Source organism: Drosophila tropicalis, unplaced genomic scaffold (assembly GCF_018151085.1).
Source record: "Drosophila tropicalis isolate 14030-0801.00 unplaced genomic scaffold, ASM1815108v1 contig_443, whole genome shotgun sequence".
In the NCBI taxonomy this organism is placed as follows: Eukaryota; Metazoa; Arthropoda; class Insecta; order Diptera; family Drosophilidae; genus Drosophila; species Drosophila tropicalis.
Window position 1 is genome coordinate 6609554 of NW_027172907.1, and position 22166 is coordinate 6631719.

General features: G+C 37.3%; 1 protein-coding gene across 2 annotated transcripts in view; it reads left to right on the plus strand.

Moving 5' to 3' along the window:
* The first annotated feature begins 1485 nt into the window (after window positions 1–1485).
* Window positions 1486–22166, plus strand: part of bab1 (bric a brac 1) — a 76576-nt gene continuing 55895 nt past the window's right edge. For both annotated transcript variants that reach the window (XM_068285899.1, XM_068285900.1), the window contains exon 1: window positions 1486–2410. In XM_068285899.1, the coding sequence (XP_068142000.1) occupies window positions 1610–2410 (801 nt within the window). In that variant the 5' untranslated portion in view covers window positions 1486–1609. The remainder of the gene's footprint in view (window positions 2411–22166) is intronic.

The window sequence follows — 22166 nt, forward strand, 5'->3', positions numbered from 1 at the left end:
CCATCTCCTTTGCCTTGAAAGTGCAAACTGCAATTGAAACAGCGACGCTGGCAGAGAACGTTGCGCGAACTATTTGCGACTTCGTCGCGGCCTCAGCGAATTCGCATTCGCAACTCGAGAGTTTTTCAGGGGGAGTATGGTGGGGAAGGGTATACTCTCCCCCCCATCTCCATACAATAATAACAGGCAGCAACAGACAAGAGTAGAGTTGTGTGTGGATGGCTGGCTGGATGGCTGGGCTGGCTGGCTGGCTGGTTGTGCCTGTGCCCCGTTTGGCTTCAGTTTTCCACAATGCCGTCGTCGTCGTCATCATCATCGTAGTCGTAGTCGTCGTGTGTGTTGTGTGCCCCGTTGCCGTTGCCGCTTGTATTAAGTTTGTTTTGAGTTTTTCCGTATCAAAATGTGCAAAACGATTTCAGTCTAATTCAGACGCTCGTGCTGAGAAGACTTTTGGCCCTGTTTTGTTGGCCAATATACAAACCGTACGTAACGCAACGCAACGAGGACGAGACGAACTACTGATTGGTGTGCTGAGTGTGCCGCAAGTTACGAGCAAATGCAACTCTACGTATACGTAGTGCGCGTAACGTAACTCACACATACATACATATTATACTACACACATACGTATGTACTTATCAACTTGCACACACACGTACACACGCATACTATAATGAAATAGAAACGCGCGTCGCGATAAACGATAACGATAGCAAGCAACATGGCAACCCTGGAGTCAACATCACAACGCAACGATCGCGGCGAAACGGAAACGGGCAACGAAACGAATGTAGAGCAGGCCCAATCAGCTCAACGGCAACGCAGTGGTGGAGGTGGCAGTAATGGTGGTGGTGGTGGTGGCATCACTCCCACTAAAAGTCAACCCGATTCGCCATCCAACAAGACAGAGGATCAGAAATCTGAAAGTACCCCTGAACAGCGTAGATCACCGGGGGGAGTGCGGGGGAGCTGATGGAGCCGGCTCTTCGCCTGTGGCTTCACCACCGGCACGTAGTTCTTCAGCTGCCTCACCCAATTCGAATTCGGCACAGCAATTTTGCTTGCGCTGGAACAATTATCAGACGAATCTAACCACAATCTTTGATCAGCTTTTGCAAAATGAATGCTTTGTGGATGTAACTCTGGCCTGCGATGGCCGTTCACTAAAGGCTCACAAAATGGTCCTGTCCGCATGTTCGCCGTATTTCCAAACGCTATTGGCCGAAACACCCTGCCAACATCCCATTGTAATCATGCGCGATGTCAATTGGTGTGATCTGAAGGCCATTGTAGAGTTTATGTACCGCGGTGAGATCAACGTGAGCCAAGATCAGATTGGTCCACTTCTAAGGATAGCAGAAATGCTCAAAGTACGAGGATTAGCGGATGTTACGCACATGGAGGCGGCCGCCACAGCCGCTGCGGCAGCAGCTGCAGCAGCAGCAGTTGCCACGGCTTCCGCTTCCTCGACGACTTCTGAGCAACAGCAGGTTTCATCACCCAAAGAGACACAGCGCGAGGCTGCCGAGCGGGAGGCGGCCGAAGAGTTGTTGGCATTTATGCAGCCGGAAAAGAAATTACGTTTGGGCGCCACCGATTGGGGGGGACTATGGTGCCGGAGGGGGAGTTACGTCTCTCCCCTCTCGAACGGCCACAAGTCGCACGCAATGTGAGAAAACGTCGTTGGCCATCGGCCGATACCCCCATGCCCATATTCAATCCGCCCTCGAGTAGTCCATTGAGCAGCCTCATTGCGGCCGAGCGTTTGGAGCAAGAGCAAAAAGAGCGCGAACGTCAGCGTGATTGTTCGCTAATGACGCCGCCACCGAAACCCAGTGGAGCAACGACACCGCGTCGACTTACCGAGATACATGGCCTAGATATGCCATCACCTGCGACGACACCAGCTCCGGCGATCGGCCTTGGACGATCGGCCAGGACTTTGGCTCCTAGTCCACAACAGCAGCATCAACAACAACAACAGCAGCAGCAGCAACAACAACAACAACAGCAGCAACAACAACAACAGCTTCAGCATTCCCTGCATTCGCATTCGCACCATCATCCACCGCCACCCCCTCCACACCCGTCATCACATCCACCACCCCATCATTCGCAATTAGGCCACTCATCGCCGGCATCAAGTCAATCTGGAGCTTCCGCAGCGGTTCACCAGGCTGCCTCATCGGCGGCTAGTTCGCCAGCCGGTGGCGATGGTCGCTTCCCCCTGGGACCAGCAGCTGCCATGGCTGCTGCGGCCATGGAGCTTAGTGCATTGGGTCCGCCTACAGAACCACGCCTACCACCGCCACCGCCGCACCATCAAGGAGGATCGACAGCGTCATCTTCATTAGCTGACGATATGGAGATCAAGCCCGGCATAGCTGAAATGATACGTGAAGAAGAGCGGGTAAGTTTCAACAGAGCGATCAGAAAAACTCTCTTAAGAGAGTATTCCAGAGAAAGATATTCATTGAAAGAGAGAGAGAAAGAGAGCGTGCGATCACTCTGCCACTGCGACGCTGGCATCGCTGCTTGCATCTCTGCTTGGCTAGATTTTACCTCGTCTCGGGTTTTTTGTTTTGATTCACATATTTCGCGCGATCGGCTTCGGCTTTTGCTTTAGCTTCTGCTGCTGCTGCTGCTACTGACTGCTGTCTGCCGGCGGCATTTCGCTTGCTCACCTCGCTTGCCGTTGTGACGTCATAAATTGTGGCCTGGGCTTTCTGATGATTGACAGCATTCACGTGCTACACGTCGTAGTCGCAGTCGTCGTCGTCGACGTTGTTTTTGTTGCCATTGCCGTTCCCGTTGACCATGTCCGCTTTTATGGAGTTCTCTCTGCGTTCCACATTCATTTTCGTCTTGTCATAGGTTCCGTTCTGGGCGTAAAATCAGCCAAGGGAAACACATTCATTCTCAATTGTCTTTCGGCATTCTTGTGGTTTTGTGGTGGTTCCCCTTGGATGTTCTGAATGGTGACCTCTATGATACGAAATACATTTTCAAATTGTATTAAAAATTTAGGTTTATTGAACTCATAAAGTTTTTTTTTTTTTTTGAATCTGCCTCTGAATATATCTCAATATTTTGAAAAATTACTTTGTGTATAGTGCACTTTAAAAGATCTTTGAGTATTTTTTTTGTGAATTATTCCAACATCATTTTATATGCTATAAACTTTATAGTTGGCTATGTATCGCTTGATCTTTTATATCTTGTATTTCGTTGGACTATATAATTTATAATGGCAAAATATCACTTAATCTAATTTTAAACCAAAATACTTGAATATTAAACCCTGGGACAGGACAACACATGGAATCCGATAATATATACTATATACGATTTTTCTATAAATAACAAATCAGTTTTGAAGAATCCTAAATTCTAATGTAGACAGATCGTTTTACTCATCACTTGTTTTCCAATCCAATTTCTTAAATATTTTTAAATTGATTTTGAATTCACGCTTACGAATTTCACATTCCAGTTTATCTAAAGACAACTATATATTATTCATTGTGAATTTGAAACTCAAAAAATACTTTATCTTTTTCGAAGTTTGTTTATTTAAGAAGTGGTTTTGCTTTAAATTAAAAATGTTAATCAAATTTTTCCAACATTGTATGAAAGTATACAATTTTGATGATTTCGTTAATATTTGATTATTATTTTTTTGTTGACTTGCCATTGAAGTCACATCGATTTAACTGTCTATCCAATCAACCGGTTCTTCGTTTCAATGTCTTGTTGAAAGACTCTTTTTCACTCACTTAAAGATCTTCAACGGCAACGAAACGAAATGCATATGTACATATGTACATATGTACAAATATATACATATATGTATATGTATGTATATACATACCAAGATCTTAACATCCAAGAGACTACATCAACCGCACCGCAGAATTCGCACTTTAATAAAGAATTTTATTTATTTATCTAATAGACATCGATGTCTCATACACACCAACTCCGGCTTCAACTCCATTGGGTTATGCTGATGGGGATGGTGAGAGAAGGGGGTCAGGGAGTGGGGATGGGGGTGGTTGTCATATTTGTGTTTGTCTGGACGACGATCGTTGTATGGCCAAAAGAAACGTTCCTGTCGATTGTCCAGTTGTTGTCCATTCTGTCCATTTGTGTTTATTGTCGCATTTGAGTGCATTAATCAAATAACCAAATGCATAATGCCAGAGAGGGCGGTGGCGGGGCGAGTCGAGGCAGGGGAATTGGGATCTTACATTAGCGTGCTCACATGTTCAATTCATTTTGAAGACATTTGTTTCTCACTCACAATTCATATTTCTTATTCATTCATTCATTCATTCCATTTAGTCTTCTCCTTGGGTTTTGTTTCGTTTTCGTTTCTTGAAGGTTTCTTTTCTTCTCTTCTCGTTTGCTCGTTAGCGTGTCTTTTCAATAAATATTTTGTTTTTATGGTTTTTTAAATATTTTTCCTTTAACTGACCCAAGCCCCGCGTCGTTTGCTTTGCTTTTTATGTGCTTAGAAATTCTTTGGAAAATGCATCCCATACTCATCGGCATCGGCATCAGCATCAGCATCGGCGGGGGGTGGGGGTGGAGATGGAGATGGAGGTGAGCAAAAGGGGCATTGAGCATCTGTATCTGCATCTTGGCATTTGTTGTTTGTTTGCCTTGGTATTAGTAGTTGGATGTGTGCATGCATCACTCTCCCTCTGTGTGTGTGTGTGTGTGTTGGCCATGTTTATGCTTTCCTGCTGTTTGCCTTTCCGATTGTATGTGTGTGTGTGTGTGTGTTCCTTCTCCTCCTCCTTCCTCTCTCTCTCCCTTTCTCTCTCTCTCTCTCTCTGTGTCTCCCCCGCCTTTTATTCACACATTTCATTTCATTTATTAAAAATTGAAGGCGATCGTTTCTCCATATATAAAAATCAAATATTGACAGCAGCCTCCGCGTCGAGCAGCATCCGCGCAAAAGAATCAATTCTCTTTGAAATGCATTCCCAGCTATTTAAATACCCTTTAAACAAAGAACTAAAAGCAGCAAATCATACATTTAGAGTCAATTAGTTTTCAGTTCAATAACTAGTGTCCGCCAGAGGGCGCCAACTGTTGCTTTATCAGAAATATATTTACAGGGTAGTCCAAAGTCGTTCTTCTATCATGTTTTTTTTTTAAATATTTATAATGCTTCTTTTTCATTTATTTTATTTTGATTTTTTTTTTTTTTTTTTTAAGCAGATAAAGCCGATAAGTGTCAGTTCTGTTCTCTGTTCTCTCTGGTCTCTTGGCCTCAGAGTTCTCCTCTCCCTTTCTCTCATTTCGGTTTCTGGTGATTAATTGCACTTTTATTTGTCTGCTGCGTTTTGCCTTTTGTTCAATATAATTTTGTTGATTCCTTTACGATATTTTTGTATCGTCTCTTCTTTTGTTTAATATTTTATTGTCCAGGCCTCATTAGAGGACTGGTTCAATGAACTTTAACTCCAGAGAGAGAGAGCGAGAGACTCTTGAAGAAACAAAAATTAAGTACCTATCATTTGTATAAATTATATTTATATCCAGAAACCACTTTAAATTTAATATAAGAAACTTTGCATCGGTCCACCAATTATCAAAAGAAGAAAAAAACTCCTACACCTCTTCCAACCCTCTCTCTCTCTATCTCGCTCAGTGCCTCTTTATCTCCATCCCACTCTTCTCACACCCGTAATTAGTATGTGTCGCTTACCCAACAAATATAACCACAAAAAAAAGGAGCGGGAGAAAAAAAAAATTGAAAAGGGAAAATCGAAATCCTGTAGACAAATTACCGCATCTCGATAGGAGGGCACACAACACAAGAAGCCAGACACAAAAAAAAAAATAAAAATAAAAAAATAAAATAAAAGGTGAAGCAAGAACATAAGAACAACCAAACGTGCCACATTCAAACTACTTCAACACGAGAACAACAAAAAAAACTCACACACACACACAAACCAACAACAATCTTCACATCTAAGAGTCGCCAGATAAATGCTCTTTTTATTATCCTTATTCGTCCTTTATTGGCAACCGAATCAACTTCATAATCGAGACGACATTACGAGATATTTATGTACACCTCTAGAGAATCTAGATCCTTTTTATAATTTAATTTTTCATTAATCTTTTGGCTTAAAAATTTGAAACCTCTGACATCAAAAATATTTTGATTGATAATTGAAAAAGAGAAAACCCCCTAAAAATATCATTTATTATTGGGATGTGACATCTATTCACGAATAATATTTAATATCTTATTTTATCTTAATCTAAATGTAAAGATGTTAAACTCGTTATAAACTATTTAAATTTATTAAATTTTCACCAATCGAATAGCATACCAAATGAATTTATAAATATTTTATCTAAAAACTGCTAAATTTAAACAAAAAATCAGATTTAAGAAAACTCCTGGTCATTTTGAGAAAGGATTTCGGATCTGAATACCGAGGTATCTGATCTGAATTATGAGGTAAATGCATATCACTTGGAAATTGAAATTTATTTTCAATATTTTAAGTATGTGAATACTTAATGAGACTATAACAAAGAATATTTTTGGCTAGCTAATTATTTTTTAGTTTTTCTTCTTTGCAATAGGAAATATTAAGTTGGTTTAGATTCGTTAGATAATTATAAATGATTCATGTGTAAATCACTTGAGGGAACAATCAATTGCTTGAGACTTTTATGCTCAGTGATAGAATCATTATGGCCTCGATGTCTCTACTTAAGGGAGAGAGGGTATGTATGTGCCAAGAGGTGAACGAAAAGGGCAACAATCATATACATATAGGAGTAGAGTCAACCTTCGGAGGAGGTGAGAAGAGCATAAGATGAGCCAAATGTGTGGCGTGCATAAAAATTGAAAAAGATGCAACTCGCAAAAAAACAAGGAATCTCGCACGCTGCATTTGAAGTTAGTGTGTGTGTGTGTGTAGGTGAGTCAAAAAGGAAAGGAAGCCAACAAGCCACTTTACCCAATCGACAAAAGTCATTACACTCATCACTCGTCTCTCGCTCTCCGGCAAAAACGCCCGTCACCGTCACCGCTATAGCCACTGACTTTGACTCCGACTTTGCCTCCAACACCGATGCCAACACCGAGACCAAGACCGAGACCGACACCGACTCCGATTCTGACTCGGAGGAGCTCTCTGATGATGCTTCCGCTGTACGCGATGTGTCTTGTGTCTTGCGTCTTGTGTCTTGTTGTCTGATCTTTGCTTCAGGGATAAATTGGCCTCAAGTGCCGACTGGCTCTCTCTCTCTCTCTCTCTCTCTGCTGACTTTGGAGAATAAAATAATATAAATAATACAATTTATTATGAGGCCGCCGCCGAAGTAACAGCAGCAGCAGCAGCAGCATGTGTTCCTATCTAAAAGAGCACACACATTAGTGTATTTGCAACTGTGCAGCTGTTGCATCTGCTGGATACATTTTCCAGTTCAGTTTCCTTTTCGTTTTTTTTTTGTTTTGTTGTTTTTAAGTAAATAAATAAAATAAAAATGAAGAAATATATTTTCAGTACTGAGAGAATAAACAGAAAAGAAAAATGGAAAAAAAAAAAAATCCCCAACGGCGAACAGCAAAAATAAATTGTATAATCCGCTTTGATGTATCGCCTTCTGTTTTATATTATTGAGGCATATTTTATATACACACACACACACACACACACACACACACTCATTTGAGTGTATATGTATTCACATATGGCATTTGAAGTACTCTAGCAGTTACATACAATATCATCTGAATCAGATATAAAGAAACAGATCTTTTGCTTCATTTAGTTTATCTTTTGCTTTTCTTCATTTCATTTCATTTCATTTTTTTTCTTGTTTTTTTTTTTTTTTTTTAATTAAAAACAAAAATGTGTAATAAAATTTGTATGGGTATCTCTCTTTCTATATCTTTCTCTTTCTATGTGTGTGTGTGTGTGTGTGTGTGTTTATTTTAATGTTTATAAATTTCAAATACTTTTGGCGGAAAATTTTCATTTTCATTTTAATTTTCATTTTTAATGGCTAAGCGCTAAATAAATTTGTATACGATGTGGAAATGGCAACGGCAGCTGCAGGAGCCAACTTGAAAACGTTGATTAATCTATAAAAATACATTTGTATCTCTATTCCCTACCTCCTGAACCCCATCCCCTCCCCGTCCATTATATGTACATACATATCTCCTTCTCATTCTCCATCAACATCTCGATCTCCTTCCTCCTCCTAACCGCTCTTTCTTTTCGTATCTTATACGGCGGCCTCTTCGGCATTTTCTAATCGGATTTAGTTGGCCAGGCTTCATTTATTTTATTTATTTTTATGCTTGTAATGCGGCATAAATAATTTATGCAGATAAATAACCCAAAACCAAATGAAACCAAACCAAACCAAACCAAAAGGCCACCTCGCCAAGGGGCGCCCCCGGGTTCATGCCGGGAGTCTAGGCGATGTCGAGTCGAAGTAGTCATAAAGCAAAACAACAAACTGACAGGAAGACTTGATGCTGCAAGGGGTGGGGTGGGGTTTAAACAGTGGTGAGACGGTGACGGAGGGGGAGCAACTCAGAAGGGTTTACAGCGGCAACAACTACAACAATAAAAAAATATCCTTCTAAAAATATTTATTTATTTATTTTTCAAGAGATCTACCCACACACACACACACACACAGAGAGAGAGAGAGAGAGAGAGGGAGACACAGCTACATTTATTTGTAACTTTGTATAAATTTATTATATTGCATTAGTTGTAAGTCAGAGTCGCAGTCTGTCCCGCGGCAAACTCCCCTGCCCCTCCTCCCCAGGCAACCTCAAGTCAACTCTCATGCCAAGAATCTGTTTCTCTTTCTTTTCTTTTGGTTTTTTGATGTGTGCGTGGGCCGTTACGGGGGGTACAAAAGGTGCGTAAAATACAAAACAAAAAAAAAAAAAAAAGAATATTATAAATTACTGTATAAAATATAACAAAGTATTGCCAAAGCCAGAATTGAACGAAGGGAACAGGGAAATAACGAAGGCTAAACCTGAGTCTTAAGGAGCGGCCTCAAGGAAAGGAGAGAGAGATACCTGATTGAGTGCATATTGTGGCAGGGGAAAGAAGCTGTCGTGGACTGGTCTCTGTCAAAAGGGACAGGGCAAAGGGACAGGGTATTGCAGTTGGGATTAGTTTCCCTATGTGTGTGTGTGTAGAGAATGAAGCTGTTGCTGATAGAAATGGAAGTGGAAGTGAATCAGCAGCAAGGCTTTAAAATGTTGGCAAAGTAAGTCGCGAAAAAGTTTTGCTCAGAGTGTGGGTGGTGGAAAGGCTGGGGGGGAACAGCAGGAGCCAGATAGCAGTTGAAATGGTATGAATGATGGCAAATGTATATCAAATTAGTGAATGATGCAGTAAGTGCCTTTTGGGTCGAAGGAAATGACTTATGTACATATGTATGTTTGCCAGGCAAATGGAATGACATTTTAATATGAGGTGGCATTTCAACTGATATCTTGTTCCACAACAGAATAGAATAGATGAATCAATCATGACTTTTCACGTGAATTAGATGAATCGTATTTTTCCTTACACTGTGTTTCTATACTTACTTTGGACTCTCTTATAGATAAATCCAATAAAATCAATTGATATTGAATTGAAAAATTTCTTTCTTAATAAAAACCAGAGGGCCGGGGCTAACTTCGACCGCGTCAAAGTTTGTATACCCTTGCAACTTTTTGGTAACTCTTTCCTTACCTATTAGCCATCAATGTGGAAGAACGTTTTATCTAAAAAGGCTTATGTTTGCGAAAGAATGGCCTACAATCGTAGGAAATAACGAAGATATTGATCAAAGTCACTGTTTTCCACCGATCGTTCCTATGGGAGCTATATGATATAGTCACCCGATCTTTATCAAATTCGACACAGTCATTAACAGATATATTAAACTAACAAATGTTTAATTTAAAAGCAATCGCGTTAAAAGTAACGAAGTTATTTACAAAAGTCACTGTTTTCGACCAATCGTTCCTATGGGAGCTATATGATATAGTCACCTGATCTTGATCAAATTTGGCATAGTCGCTTATAGGCGTAGTAAACTCTCTAATATTAAGTTTAACGATAATAACACAGAAAATAACGAAGTTATTGAGAAAAGTCACTGTTCGTGACTTGGCCGTTTGTATGGGAGCAATATTATATAGTCACCCGATCTTGATCAAATTTGGCATAGTCGCTTATAGGCGTAGTAAACTCTCTAATATTAAGTTTCACGATAATAGCATAGAAAATAACGAAGTTATTGAGAAAAGTCACTGTTCGTGACTTTGGGGTTTGTATGGGAGCTATATGATATAGTGGTCCGATCCGGCTGAATCCGAGATATACAACGCCTGCAGTATATACAAGCCTACGTGCAAAATTTCTCTGTAGCTCTTACGGTCTAGGAGGAGTTTGCGTTGATCCAGACGGACGGACGGACGGACATGGCTAGTTGAACTCGTCTCGTCGTGCTGATCAAGAATATATATACTTTTTATGGTCGGAGATGCTTCGTTCTATGCGTTGCACAAATTAATATACCCTTTTTGCAAGGGTATAAAAAGTGACGACTGACTACAGAAATGATCGTTTGAGGTATAGCGTTGATAAAGCAAAGGAAATGCGATTTAGTTAAAGAGTTTTCTCTTATCTTACTCTTTTAATATATTTATTAATATTCCATGTTTATATTACAATCTGATAGAGAGTGAGAAAAGTTATTTCAACTTTATTCGTACATATTTTTCCCATATATCTTCATTATTCTGTTCAAGTCATTCATCTCTTATTCAAAAGTATTCATTCGATTCAACATTAAATTGTAATATTCAAATGATTTTTTTTTATGTTGGGCCGAGATTAAGTTGCGTCTTGTCTATAAACCCAAAGTTAATCCATTCACTTGACAAAAGTGTGAACTTCCATTTAGGGGAGGGGACTCCCCTTTCTCCACTTCGCTGCTCTCCTCTCCATTGCCTTTCTCTCTGGTGTCTTGGCTTGCAAACTCTCCAAAGTGAAAAACTCTTCAAGCTTGACAATCTCAACTGCCGCCTTTTTATTATGAATACAAAGAACAAATCTTATGAGGGAAAAGAAGTGAGCGAGTGAGGGGTAGAGGGGGAGAGTCACTGCCACCAGCAGGCTGTAGACAGAGGATGAGCTTCAAGATGTCGTTGTTGTTGTTGCCATCGTCTTCATCTTTGTTGCTGTTGCTGTTATTGTTGGAGTGCAACAAACTAAAGACAAATATTTACAATGAGCCAACGATTAATCACACGCACAGGCAACAAAAAAACAAAAAACAAAACAAAAAAAAGAAACGTATTAAATAAATAAATAAATGGCAGTGCCACAGAGCCAAGCATCATCATCATCATCATCATCATCATCATCGAGGCAGCAAAAGAAGAATGATATCGAGGGAGTTGCGCGAGACAGAGTGAGGGAGAAGGGGAGTAGAGCTAAAATGATTATATGTATCTTCAAGATACAAGTTTTATGCCTTGGCTTTTGTCTTTGTGCATGTCGTTTTTGTATCTTGGCTCGAACGCAAAATAAATTAATTAAAAATGCAGTCGGGCAAGAGTCAATACAATCCATTGCAAATCCAATTCACTTTTTCTGTGTTTTGTTTTTTCTCTGTCTCTCTTACCCATAATTGCATTTATTTAATTATGATTTTTACAAGTCACACACTATTTATTTATTTATTTATTATTTTTTATACGTTTTATCAACAGTTTGCACGTGATTGCCATCAGAAATCAATTAAAAATGCTTTTCGGACTTTCGTCATACAAGATTTTCTTACTTTTTGTTTTTGTTGTTGTTGTGTTTGTTTTGTTGTTTTCTTACGTTTTATTGTTGCACCGATTAGATAGCGGGACTGATAACGAACATGAAATGCACAAATTAATGTAAAATAATAACAATAAAAGAAAACGAGAACCTTAAATAGAACAACGAAAAATTCCTCAAGTCGATTTGATTGATAGAGAAAATAGAAATGATATTGCACACGTTCGTGCTTATCGGTCTGGAATTTCAATGTCTATATAGAAAAAAATAATAGCAAATGATTAATAAAAAGTCAACAGGCAGCAGTAATGGCAACACCTAAAGAACGCTTTTAGCCGGCAAAACCCAAAAAAAAAAAAAAGATACTCAGATTTAGATTGAGATACAGATACAGATACTTACTTGGACGCTGTTTCTTTTGTTGTTGTTGTTGTTGTTGTTGCTGGGACTGTTCTGTCGTCATGCTCGTGTCAACGCCGTCATCATCGTCATCCTCATACTCCTCCACCTCTTTCAACAGCTGTTGGCGACGCGCTTTTGGCTATTGTATGCGTCAGTTGGGTGTGCGTCTGTGTGTGTGTATGAGTTCCGAGTCAGTCGAGGCCAGGCCAGGCCATAACCTGCCGCAACATGAAAAGCTCAAAAACAGCAACAGCCAAAAGAAAAGATTCCCCCATAATGCTTAACAAAATCGAACAACAAATACTCTAACTTTTACATAACAAAAGTTCTTGACCCTTTTAATTGATACAATCAAATCGCATACAAAGTTTCAATCTTTTCCAAGCAAAGTCTAAGTCAGTTTAATTACTTGCTAAGCCAATTAGTCTCTCTCTCTCTCTATCTTAACTATTTGTGTCAGCTTTTATAAATAATTTATTAATATTATTATTACTACAATGCATGCTTATAAATAAAACTAAAGCTTGATTTAACTTATTTAAATTGAGCTATATATAATTACATAGCAACAATTAAGAATTCTAAGGCAATTAAGTTAAATTCAAACAATGTAAGGTGTCTACAAGATCCATATATACCTATATATATATGTTTAGGCCATTAAGTATCAAGAAGAAGCATTCCCGAATAGCCACAGAGATCACTTGATATTAATACCCAAAGAGTTTCAAAACCTTTGGAGCTTTTTTAGAATAGGTATAAGAGTGTAACATGTCTCTGCCTCTCCCTCTCTCCCCTTTTCTCTCTGATGTCTTAGTAGATATACCCACTTAACTTGAAGATACTTTTACAAAACAAAACAAAAAAAAAAAAAAAAAACTACCCAAAAAGAAAAAGAAAACACAAGACAAACAAAAATTTGCCATGGCGTCGACTTTGACTTTGATGCGTTTGCCGCACGCTTTTCGTGTATATGGACAGACATTCCGACTGACTGACTGACAGACAGACAGACAGACTCTCTCAGATTCCGTCGATTCATTCGCATGCTCCACTAACAGCAGCAGCGACGACCGTTTGAGGGTGGTAGCGGTGGTGGTGGGGTAAACATATGTATGTATGCTGGCGGAGTGACGAATTTCAGAGTGGGGAGGGGGTTGGCTTGGGGGCGTATGATGTTTTGGGGGTCTGCGTGTTTAGAGTAAATCGCTTGCTGCGTCGCTTTCATTCAATTAGATACATTTGTATCTTATGACATGTATTTTCACACCTTTTGAGTTTTCTTTAATCGTTGTTGTTGTTGTTGTAGTTGCTATTGTATGTACATATATGTCTCCTGCATAGCAGTGTGTTGGTGTTTGTGTGTGTGTGTGTGTTTGTTTGAGTGTATCTGTAAGATACTTTATGCTCGCTCAAGCCACAAATGTTGGCTGCATTGTGCAATAAAAGTAAATACGTTTTGGGATTTTTATAACAATTTGTGTGTGTGTGTGTGTGTGCAAGTGTGTGTTATTTATGAGCCAAGAAAAAGATGAAAAAGAAGCTGCTGCTGCCACCCTCTCTTTTCTCTCCCTCTCTTTCCCCCCCTCTCTCTTCATTTCTTGCTCCTTTTCTCAGCCTCACTCCACACTCTTTCTCTACCGTTTGCTGCTATTTCTCTGTCACTCTTTGTGTGTGTACCTCTACGTTGAAATTTTTTATGAGTTCGTAATAAAGTTTCAACATTTTTCATCATTAAAATAAAATATAAAGCCGAAATTATATTTTATCGTCTTTGCATCATTCTTTTTCCTTAAATACAAGACACACACACACGCACACACACAGCAAGAATGAGAAGATACAAAGATACAGATACAAAGTTGAAGTTATGTGTAGCAGCAGCAACGTCTCGCAGCCGCCGCGGCAATAATAATGAATATATATGGAGAAAGACAAGAAACCGCACTTTAAATGAAGACCCCGCGACTCACTCACTCACATATACAATAAGACAGACAGACAGACAGAGAGACACACAGCTTGCTGCTGCTGCTGCAACAAAGAATAATAATAAATAAAATAAAATAATAATAAGAAATGAATAAAAAAGAAAACGAAATGAAACGAAAAGTATAAGAAGACTAAGGCAAGGCAAGGCAAGGCAAGGCCAGGCAAGGACCAGGACCAGGCTGGGGCCAGAAAATATTCTTTAATTTAGACCGCGCCCCTGAGACTTTGACTTGACGATGGTAACACGGAGTCGGGAATAGTCACAGAGTGAGAGAAAATAAAAATAAAAACGAGAAAGAATAACAACAACAACAACAACAACAGCAAAAGCAACAGCAAAAAGCGTAATATAAAATAAATATTTCAAGAAACTCAACTTTGTTGTTATTGTTGTTGTTGTTGCTGGCTGCTTGTTGTTGTAGTAATTTATAATATTCCTTAACGATGTGCAAAGGGCACAAAAAAAAAAAAAAAAAACACTAAGTCGGCACAGTGGCTTGAAATGGTTGCATAACATGAAGAAAAATGCAACAAACAAATCAAGTAACTAAACGATATAGACTTTAAGACTCACTAACTTTGTATCTCGCTTACCAGAAATATATATTATAATTCAATTGAATATCCTAAAATTCAAATATACTCATATATAACATTTGTAATTGGATATGGAATACAAAGATATAGCTATATAAAAGATGTAAATTTCGTTTTTTTTTTTTTTAAGAAGTTAGGAAGTTAAGAAGTTAGAAGATTATTCTCTACTATAGATATATATTTATATAGTGGGTACGATTATATATAGTAATAAGAATTTTGAATATCATTTGCCTAACTAAGAACTTTATCTTACATACGAGTTTTGAAAAAAGGTTCTTGATAAATACTTGCCACTTAAGGTTTTCGATATAAGGCCTGAGGTCTGCATAGTTATTAATGAATTCATGGATGAAATAGTTAATGTTTAAAAGTTAGTCCCGTAAATTTCTTATGAATACCACAATGTTTAGATAGTAAGCTCCATGAAATCCCTCTTTCAACCTTCTTCCTACCTTTAAAAGGACATCTCAATCATCCAGATAGGTTTGTGATTTTAAAGAGAATTGAACTAAGTTTGACATTTACTGAAAATTTTCAAAAATAAAACCCTAGAAAAAAAAGGCCTGTCATTCAAATAGATCCACGATAATCTGGTATAGGGAATTCTATTAACATCTTATAAGAGTTTAATAGGTCTCAATAGTTGTATTTCAATTTATACATATCGTACATGCTTACTTACTTATATGTACTTATATAGAATGTACAATAGGCAGTCCAGTAAGTGAATTGGAATTGCAACAATCACTACAATGTAATTAACAAATGTTAATTACTTTAAACCATTAATCGATCTCATTTTCATTTCATTAATAACATTAACTAAATGCGCAAAATATCAATTGAAAGTCTAATACAGACTCACACTTACACACACACACAATGGCAACAAATCATGCCCCACTGTGCCACCTCTTAATTCATTTTATTCTTTTTTATTGTTGTATGTTGTTATTTTGTTGTTTTCTTATTATTATTGTTGTTGTTGCTTAATGCGCAGCTGCTAAGGAAATGATTTTCGAAAATTGAAGTTTATGACGATGAATGGAATAATTTTTTATTATTATTATTTTTTTTTCTTTTTCTTTTTATATGTATGTATATCTGCCCCATACTTATAATATGTATGTATGTGCATGTATTTGTGTGTGTGTGTGTGTTAATACGCCACCATTTATATTAATATAAACAATAATTTTTAACGTTGTAAAACTTAAGTTCTTCTCGGAGTTCTTTTTTATTTGTGAGACGACGGCAATGAACTCTCCCAATAAAGTTGTACAAAAACATTTGGTCGGAATAAAAGGAAAATGTATGTATGTATGTATGTACATACATACATAAAAGCCGGATATGATGGTATATAATTTTGTATATACACACATACACACATATGTATGTACATATGTACGTACATCTAAAGTATATAGATCTTTGTGTAAAGTAGTATAGTTTCATTTATCTACAAGCAAATCAAAGTTTAAGTCTTTACAAAGGCTTTTTACTTGAATTAAGAGACTCTTTAAGGAAAGGAAACTAATTAAAGCCTCCAAATTAATTTTGTTTGGGTTAATTGTGTTATAATAACATAACATTTAATAACATTGTAATTGTAAAATTCATATTTAAATCACTTAATATATTCTTTTGAAATATGGATTTCGTTTTGGCTATTGAATCAAGTCAAGTTATCTGGAAATACATACCATTAGCTAGGTCTACTTATCCAATCATACGAGTAATTATAATGATTGAAGTGATTTGCACAGAGTTTTTTACTCTGTACCAACAACTTCTATTTATAATGAATTTCAGTTAAAAACTATATAAATGACATATGTACATAAGTAAGTCGTCCCCAAAACAAATGCATTTTCGCATGCTTTTTACAAGCATATCTTAGTATCTCGCTGACTCAAGCATACGAGCATCCTAGCGCCCCCACCAGCCAACGGCCAATTCCGGCCTTATGGAAAAACGTTTATATAACTCGACTATTTTTTGTCCGATTTTGATCAAATTTGGTATTTTATATTGCATATTAATATCAAATTTAAGTGTGCCAAATTTTATTGCATAAGGTAGAAAAATACGGGAGATACTCGAGTTTTTTTCAAATTACGGGGCTGAAAAGGGGCGTGTCAAAATCTTTACACATACATAATGTGCGCATTTACTAACCAAATATACATACCAAATATGATGTCTCTAGCTAGAATAGTTTTTGAGATAAACGTTTTTTTTTTTTTAATTGCGGGGGTGGAAAGGGGCGTGGCAAAAATTTGAAATAAACTTGATCACTTTACATACTACACGAGTCTACATACCAAATTTGGTGGGTCTAGCATTTACAGTCTCCGAGATCTAGGTGTTCATACGGACAGACGGACAAGGCTAGATCGACTCGGCTGTTGATCCTGCTGAGAAATAGAGAGAACAGAAAGTTGAGAATCTCCAATTGATTTGTACGATCACTGAATGAATGAATTGAATACTTTCTATCGTTTTAAGTACTTTGTCGAAAACAATTTGTGGAATAATTGTTGCAAATTTTTTGCTTTAGTAGTGACAATTCTCATTATCAGGCCACAGCATGAAGTTAACTTCGACGTCGACGTTGGCTTTGCTGTACGATTAATCAAATCAAATCAAACGAAATCAAATCAAAAGACGATTCATACACACACACACACACACTTGTAAAATGTCAAGTATCTGTGTGCGTCCTGCCTTTCCCCTCTTTCTAGTTAAGTACTCACATATTATACATATGTAAGTATGTATGTATTTCTGCCTCCCAGGCCTCCGATACTCCTCCATGTTCCCTATACCAAGAGTATGACAAAGCATTTTTAAGCCATTTGATTGACTGACGTTAAAATATTCACGTGCAATGCGCATAGCTGTGATTTTAATCGCAAGCTTGCCCCAATGCATTTTTCTACTCTTCAGCAAAATATGAAAACGAAAAAAAAAAAAAAAAAAAAAAAATGGGAAAAAATAATAATTATTAAAAAACCATATGAACACGAGCTTAACATCAAAACGAGTGCAGTGCAGAGGGACAGATGGCGATGCCGATGACGATGACGATGCCGTTGATGATGATGATGACGATGATGTCGGAGGCCCTGCCTTTGGGCTGGCTTTCTTGTATCTGTATCTTTGACTATGCTCTGGGGCCTCCTTCTTGCTATGTGTGTGTGTGTGTGTGTGTGTGTGTGTGTACCTATATTGTGGGGGATTAATGAATTTGATATAATGACATTTTAGATTGCATCTGCATAACATTTAATTGTGTTTGCTTGTCAGACACAAGTTGCAATGCGCTCCACCTCCAACCGACCCCAAACCCCACCCGACTCCCCCTTTTCGCTTCAACTTGCTCATTGGCGCTGCATTGCGCTAACACGCATTTTGTGCCTTGTCATTTAGAAAAATGAACAAGAACTCGAACAAATTTATAGAAATGTGGGTGCAAGGCGTCTGTATACATATATAAATACATATGTTTATATATCCACTATATGTATGTATGTATGTCTATCGATTTTGTGGCCAAAAGTTCGCTCACACCCAGAATGGAGAATGAATAAACGAACAAGCCAGGCGAATAATGATCGGTCTCATTAAAGTTTAATCTATGCAACAAATGGACAATCATTTTTTTTCTTTCCCTCTCTTCCTCTCTCTCTCTCTCTCTTTGACTTTTTTTTAGAGCATTTTTGTTAAATTAAAAATTGTTGTCTGCAGGCAGTTGTTGTGGCAGTTGCAGTTGCAGTTGGTTAGTTGTTGTTTGCCTAATTTGCCCAATTAACTTAATAGGCATTTATTATTTAGCAATAAAATATGCAAAGCAACTGCAAAAAACCAAAACGCACACTCGCCACACACACACACACACACACACTTGACTAACTGTACCTGTGGCCACAAACTAGCAGCAAGGAAAATAAATTTAAAAAAAAAAAGACAACAACAACAACAACAAAACAGTTGGCATAATAACTTTTGCAAATGACAGCAAACAAAGGCAAAGAACAAAAAACTACTCCAAAAAATAATAAAAGAACTGAGAAACGAACTTGAGATGCATTTGAAACGAAAAACCAAATGCTATATCTTCTATATGATCTATCCAACAAATAAATTCAAAAATTCATCCAAAGTTATTATGTTTTTAAAAGTCTTCAACTAGTTAGGTTTAAGTTTAAGTTTAAGAAAATCAAAATTTCAACACTAATTTCTATATTATTTTGAAGCAAATACTTGAAAACTCTTGAATTGAGTATTGAATCTTTAGAAAATACTTAAACAATTCTATATTATAACTAAGTTTTATATAATCTCGACTGAGTTACTTTAAAATTCATATCTCGAAAGCTTAGTACTAAATTGAGACTTTTGAAACTTATATTTAAAGAGATATAATATCTAATAGAACTAGACTTTTAAAAATCAAATCTTAAGTAGATCAAATTATAAAAATTCCATCATAGAGCTCAGGAGATCATTACTAGTTTCTGGCAAACTTAGTGTTAATGTGTATAATACCCTACTTTTCTTTCTTGGCCAAAATGCGACAAAATTGGCAACGACTTTGGCCAGAGTTTCGTTTCAGTGCCCCTGTTGCCGTTTGCCGTTCGCCGATGCTGCCGCTGCCACCACCAACTCCGCTTTCGATTCAAGACCGACCGAAAACATAATTTACTTCTGGGGTCTGCATATAAACAATGCAATAAAATAAAAAAAATAAAGAACCAAATGCGAGCCGAAAGGCAAGGCGAGCCCAGGCAGCAAAGAGGGCAGCAAATAAAATATATGGCATTGGAATAAAATATTTGTAACAATAATAACGCAGACGGCGTCATTGGAAAAGAAAAACAGTATCCTTGAATTCGAGAGAGTCGACTTGCAGATACCCACTAATAGTGATCATATATATATACATATAGGCCGAAATGTGTAGCTTGTTCCTTGCATGAACTATGACGGACTAGGTTGGGATTAAGATGTAATCTTCAAACTAAAACTCAGTGAGAAAGTGAATGAATAATGTTAACCCAACAATAGTCAGTTAAGACTTCTACATAAAATGTTTCTTGGATCAATCTAGATCTCTCTTCTGATGGATATACTTCATTCTACAGGGTAGAAACTGAAAACGAACTCGTTGCAAGACGCAGTCGTTGTTGGTTTCTTAGAGTTAGAGTTGCACACACACACACACGCAGAGTGAGAGGGGCACATATATACACAAATTGGTCTCAGAAGTCATTGGAGTTGAAGTTCTGCCGGCAGAGGCGGCGGCAACACTACTCAGTTATTAGGGGCAATCAAAATGAGCAGGAATTCAGAAATTATTATCCATACGCCGCTGCCATCCGCAGCAGCCAAGTGGAAGTCAGGACAAGACGACGACGACGACGGCGACGATTCCAATGTTGGTCTGCACGTTTCGATTTTGTGCGATTTGTTTTGTGGATAAAATAAAATAACAAAAAACCGACAAAAACGCAAAAAAAAAAAAAAAAAAAAAAAAAGTTTCCAAATGTATCTGTATCTGTATCTCTGCTCTGCAAAAGTTTTCTACCTTATTTTATACAAACAAAACTACGTGGCCCAATAAATTTATTGACGAGCAGAAGAAAGGGGCTGCCGAAAGGGGGTTAAGGGGGGCGGTGGAGTAAAGAGTAAAGGGGTGGGCATGGAGAGCTGGAGAGTTGCTTCAGTTTCAGCTTCAGAATTCTTTTTTTTTTTCCCCCCATTTAATATTTCTAGTTTTTATGTTGTTTCGATTCGTTTTCGTTTGCGTTTCGGTTTCGGTATATGTGTATGAGTGTGTGTGTGTGTATGGTTTTTTTTTTCTATATTTTTCATAAATTATTACCTATGAGCAATTGGTTTTTCTTCTACTTGATGTTGTTGTTGTTGCTTATTTTAAATATGTATTCCGCATTTTTATTGCATTTGAAATTTTTATTTATGCGCTTTAGCAAATAAATTACGCATACGCAGCAAAAAAAAAAAAAAAAGAATATAAAAAAAAATACTTGAATGTGAAATACTTTGAGACTTTACTTTGTACTCAGAAGTATTGGTTTGGCGAAGGGGGGGGTCGGGGGCACGAATGAATTTCTCAAAAATAGTTTGCGCATAATTTTCAAGAGCATTAAATTTTATGACTTATACTTTATACTTATATTTTATTTATTATGTTTTTGCAATGCAAAAATTATGAGCTCAATTTATTGAACAGGGAGGGAACGTTCACCACCCCGTCCCCCTCCCCCCGTCTCCCTCGTCACCGTTCTAAAAGCCATAATACTAAAACAGCAATTTATATGTAGATAGTTGATTGAGAAATTCTTTTGGAATATATGTATATATAAACAAATTCGGTACATTTATATACACAAACCATTCTCTGCGTGATTCATTTTGGACAATCCTCAAAGAAAATTGAAATTTCTTCTCAGTGTTCATATATGTATATTTGTGATGCGTTCGATTAACATATCTCAAATTCGTAGAAATTTTTCCATTGACAATTTAGATATTAAAAAATATCGCTACTAATATACCCTATGATTATTGTTAAGTTGTGGCCCAAGGGCAAAGTCTTTATACTAATGACTGAAAAAGTAATGAAAATTTGCAACTTTTGAAAAAAGGTTTTTAAAGAGAAAAGTGTGAATGAGTTGAAGATATTTTAATGTTAATATTTAAATGAAGTTCTTAAATAACGCTTACAAGTTAATGAAAGAGCTAGTCTTAATCATCAGAAATGTAGACAAATTAATGCCTGAAAATGTTACTTTTAAATAAACAGACTTGTTATTCTAACACAGATTAGATTTTCTTGGTCTATTGGTCCATTTGGCCCAAACCAATACGATGTCTTTAACCTATTAATGGTACAAAAAAAAATTGTTTGCCAAACAAGGCACAATATTCAATCTTACACGATTCAATATATATCTTTATAGGTTTTGTCTGTGGTGGAATTATTATTTATAACATTATAGAACAGACAATCGATTACGAATTAATAGAATTAATCGTCTGATGTGTAAAAAACAATTAAGTTTGACAAATAAATAGTTTTACTTTGGCCTCTGTGAAGGTCCTGGAATGTAATTTCCTATTTTATAGAGAAAACTTTCACCTGATTGATATACCCATTCAAAATACTTGATCATTGTGACTGGGTAGATTAAAGCAGTTAAAATTTTCCATTCACTTTGGCTAAATAAACAGCTAACAGAAAGCGTTAAAATAAATACATAGAAATAAATAAGAAGTTTAAAAAAAAAACACACACACACA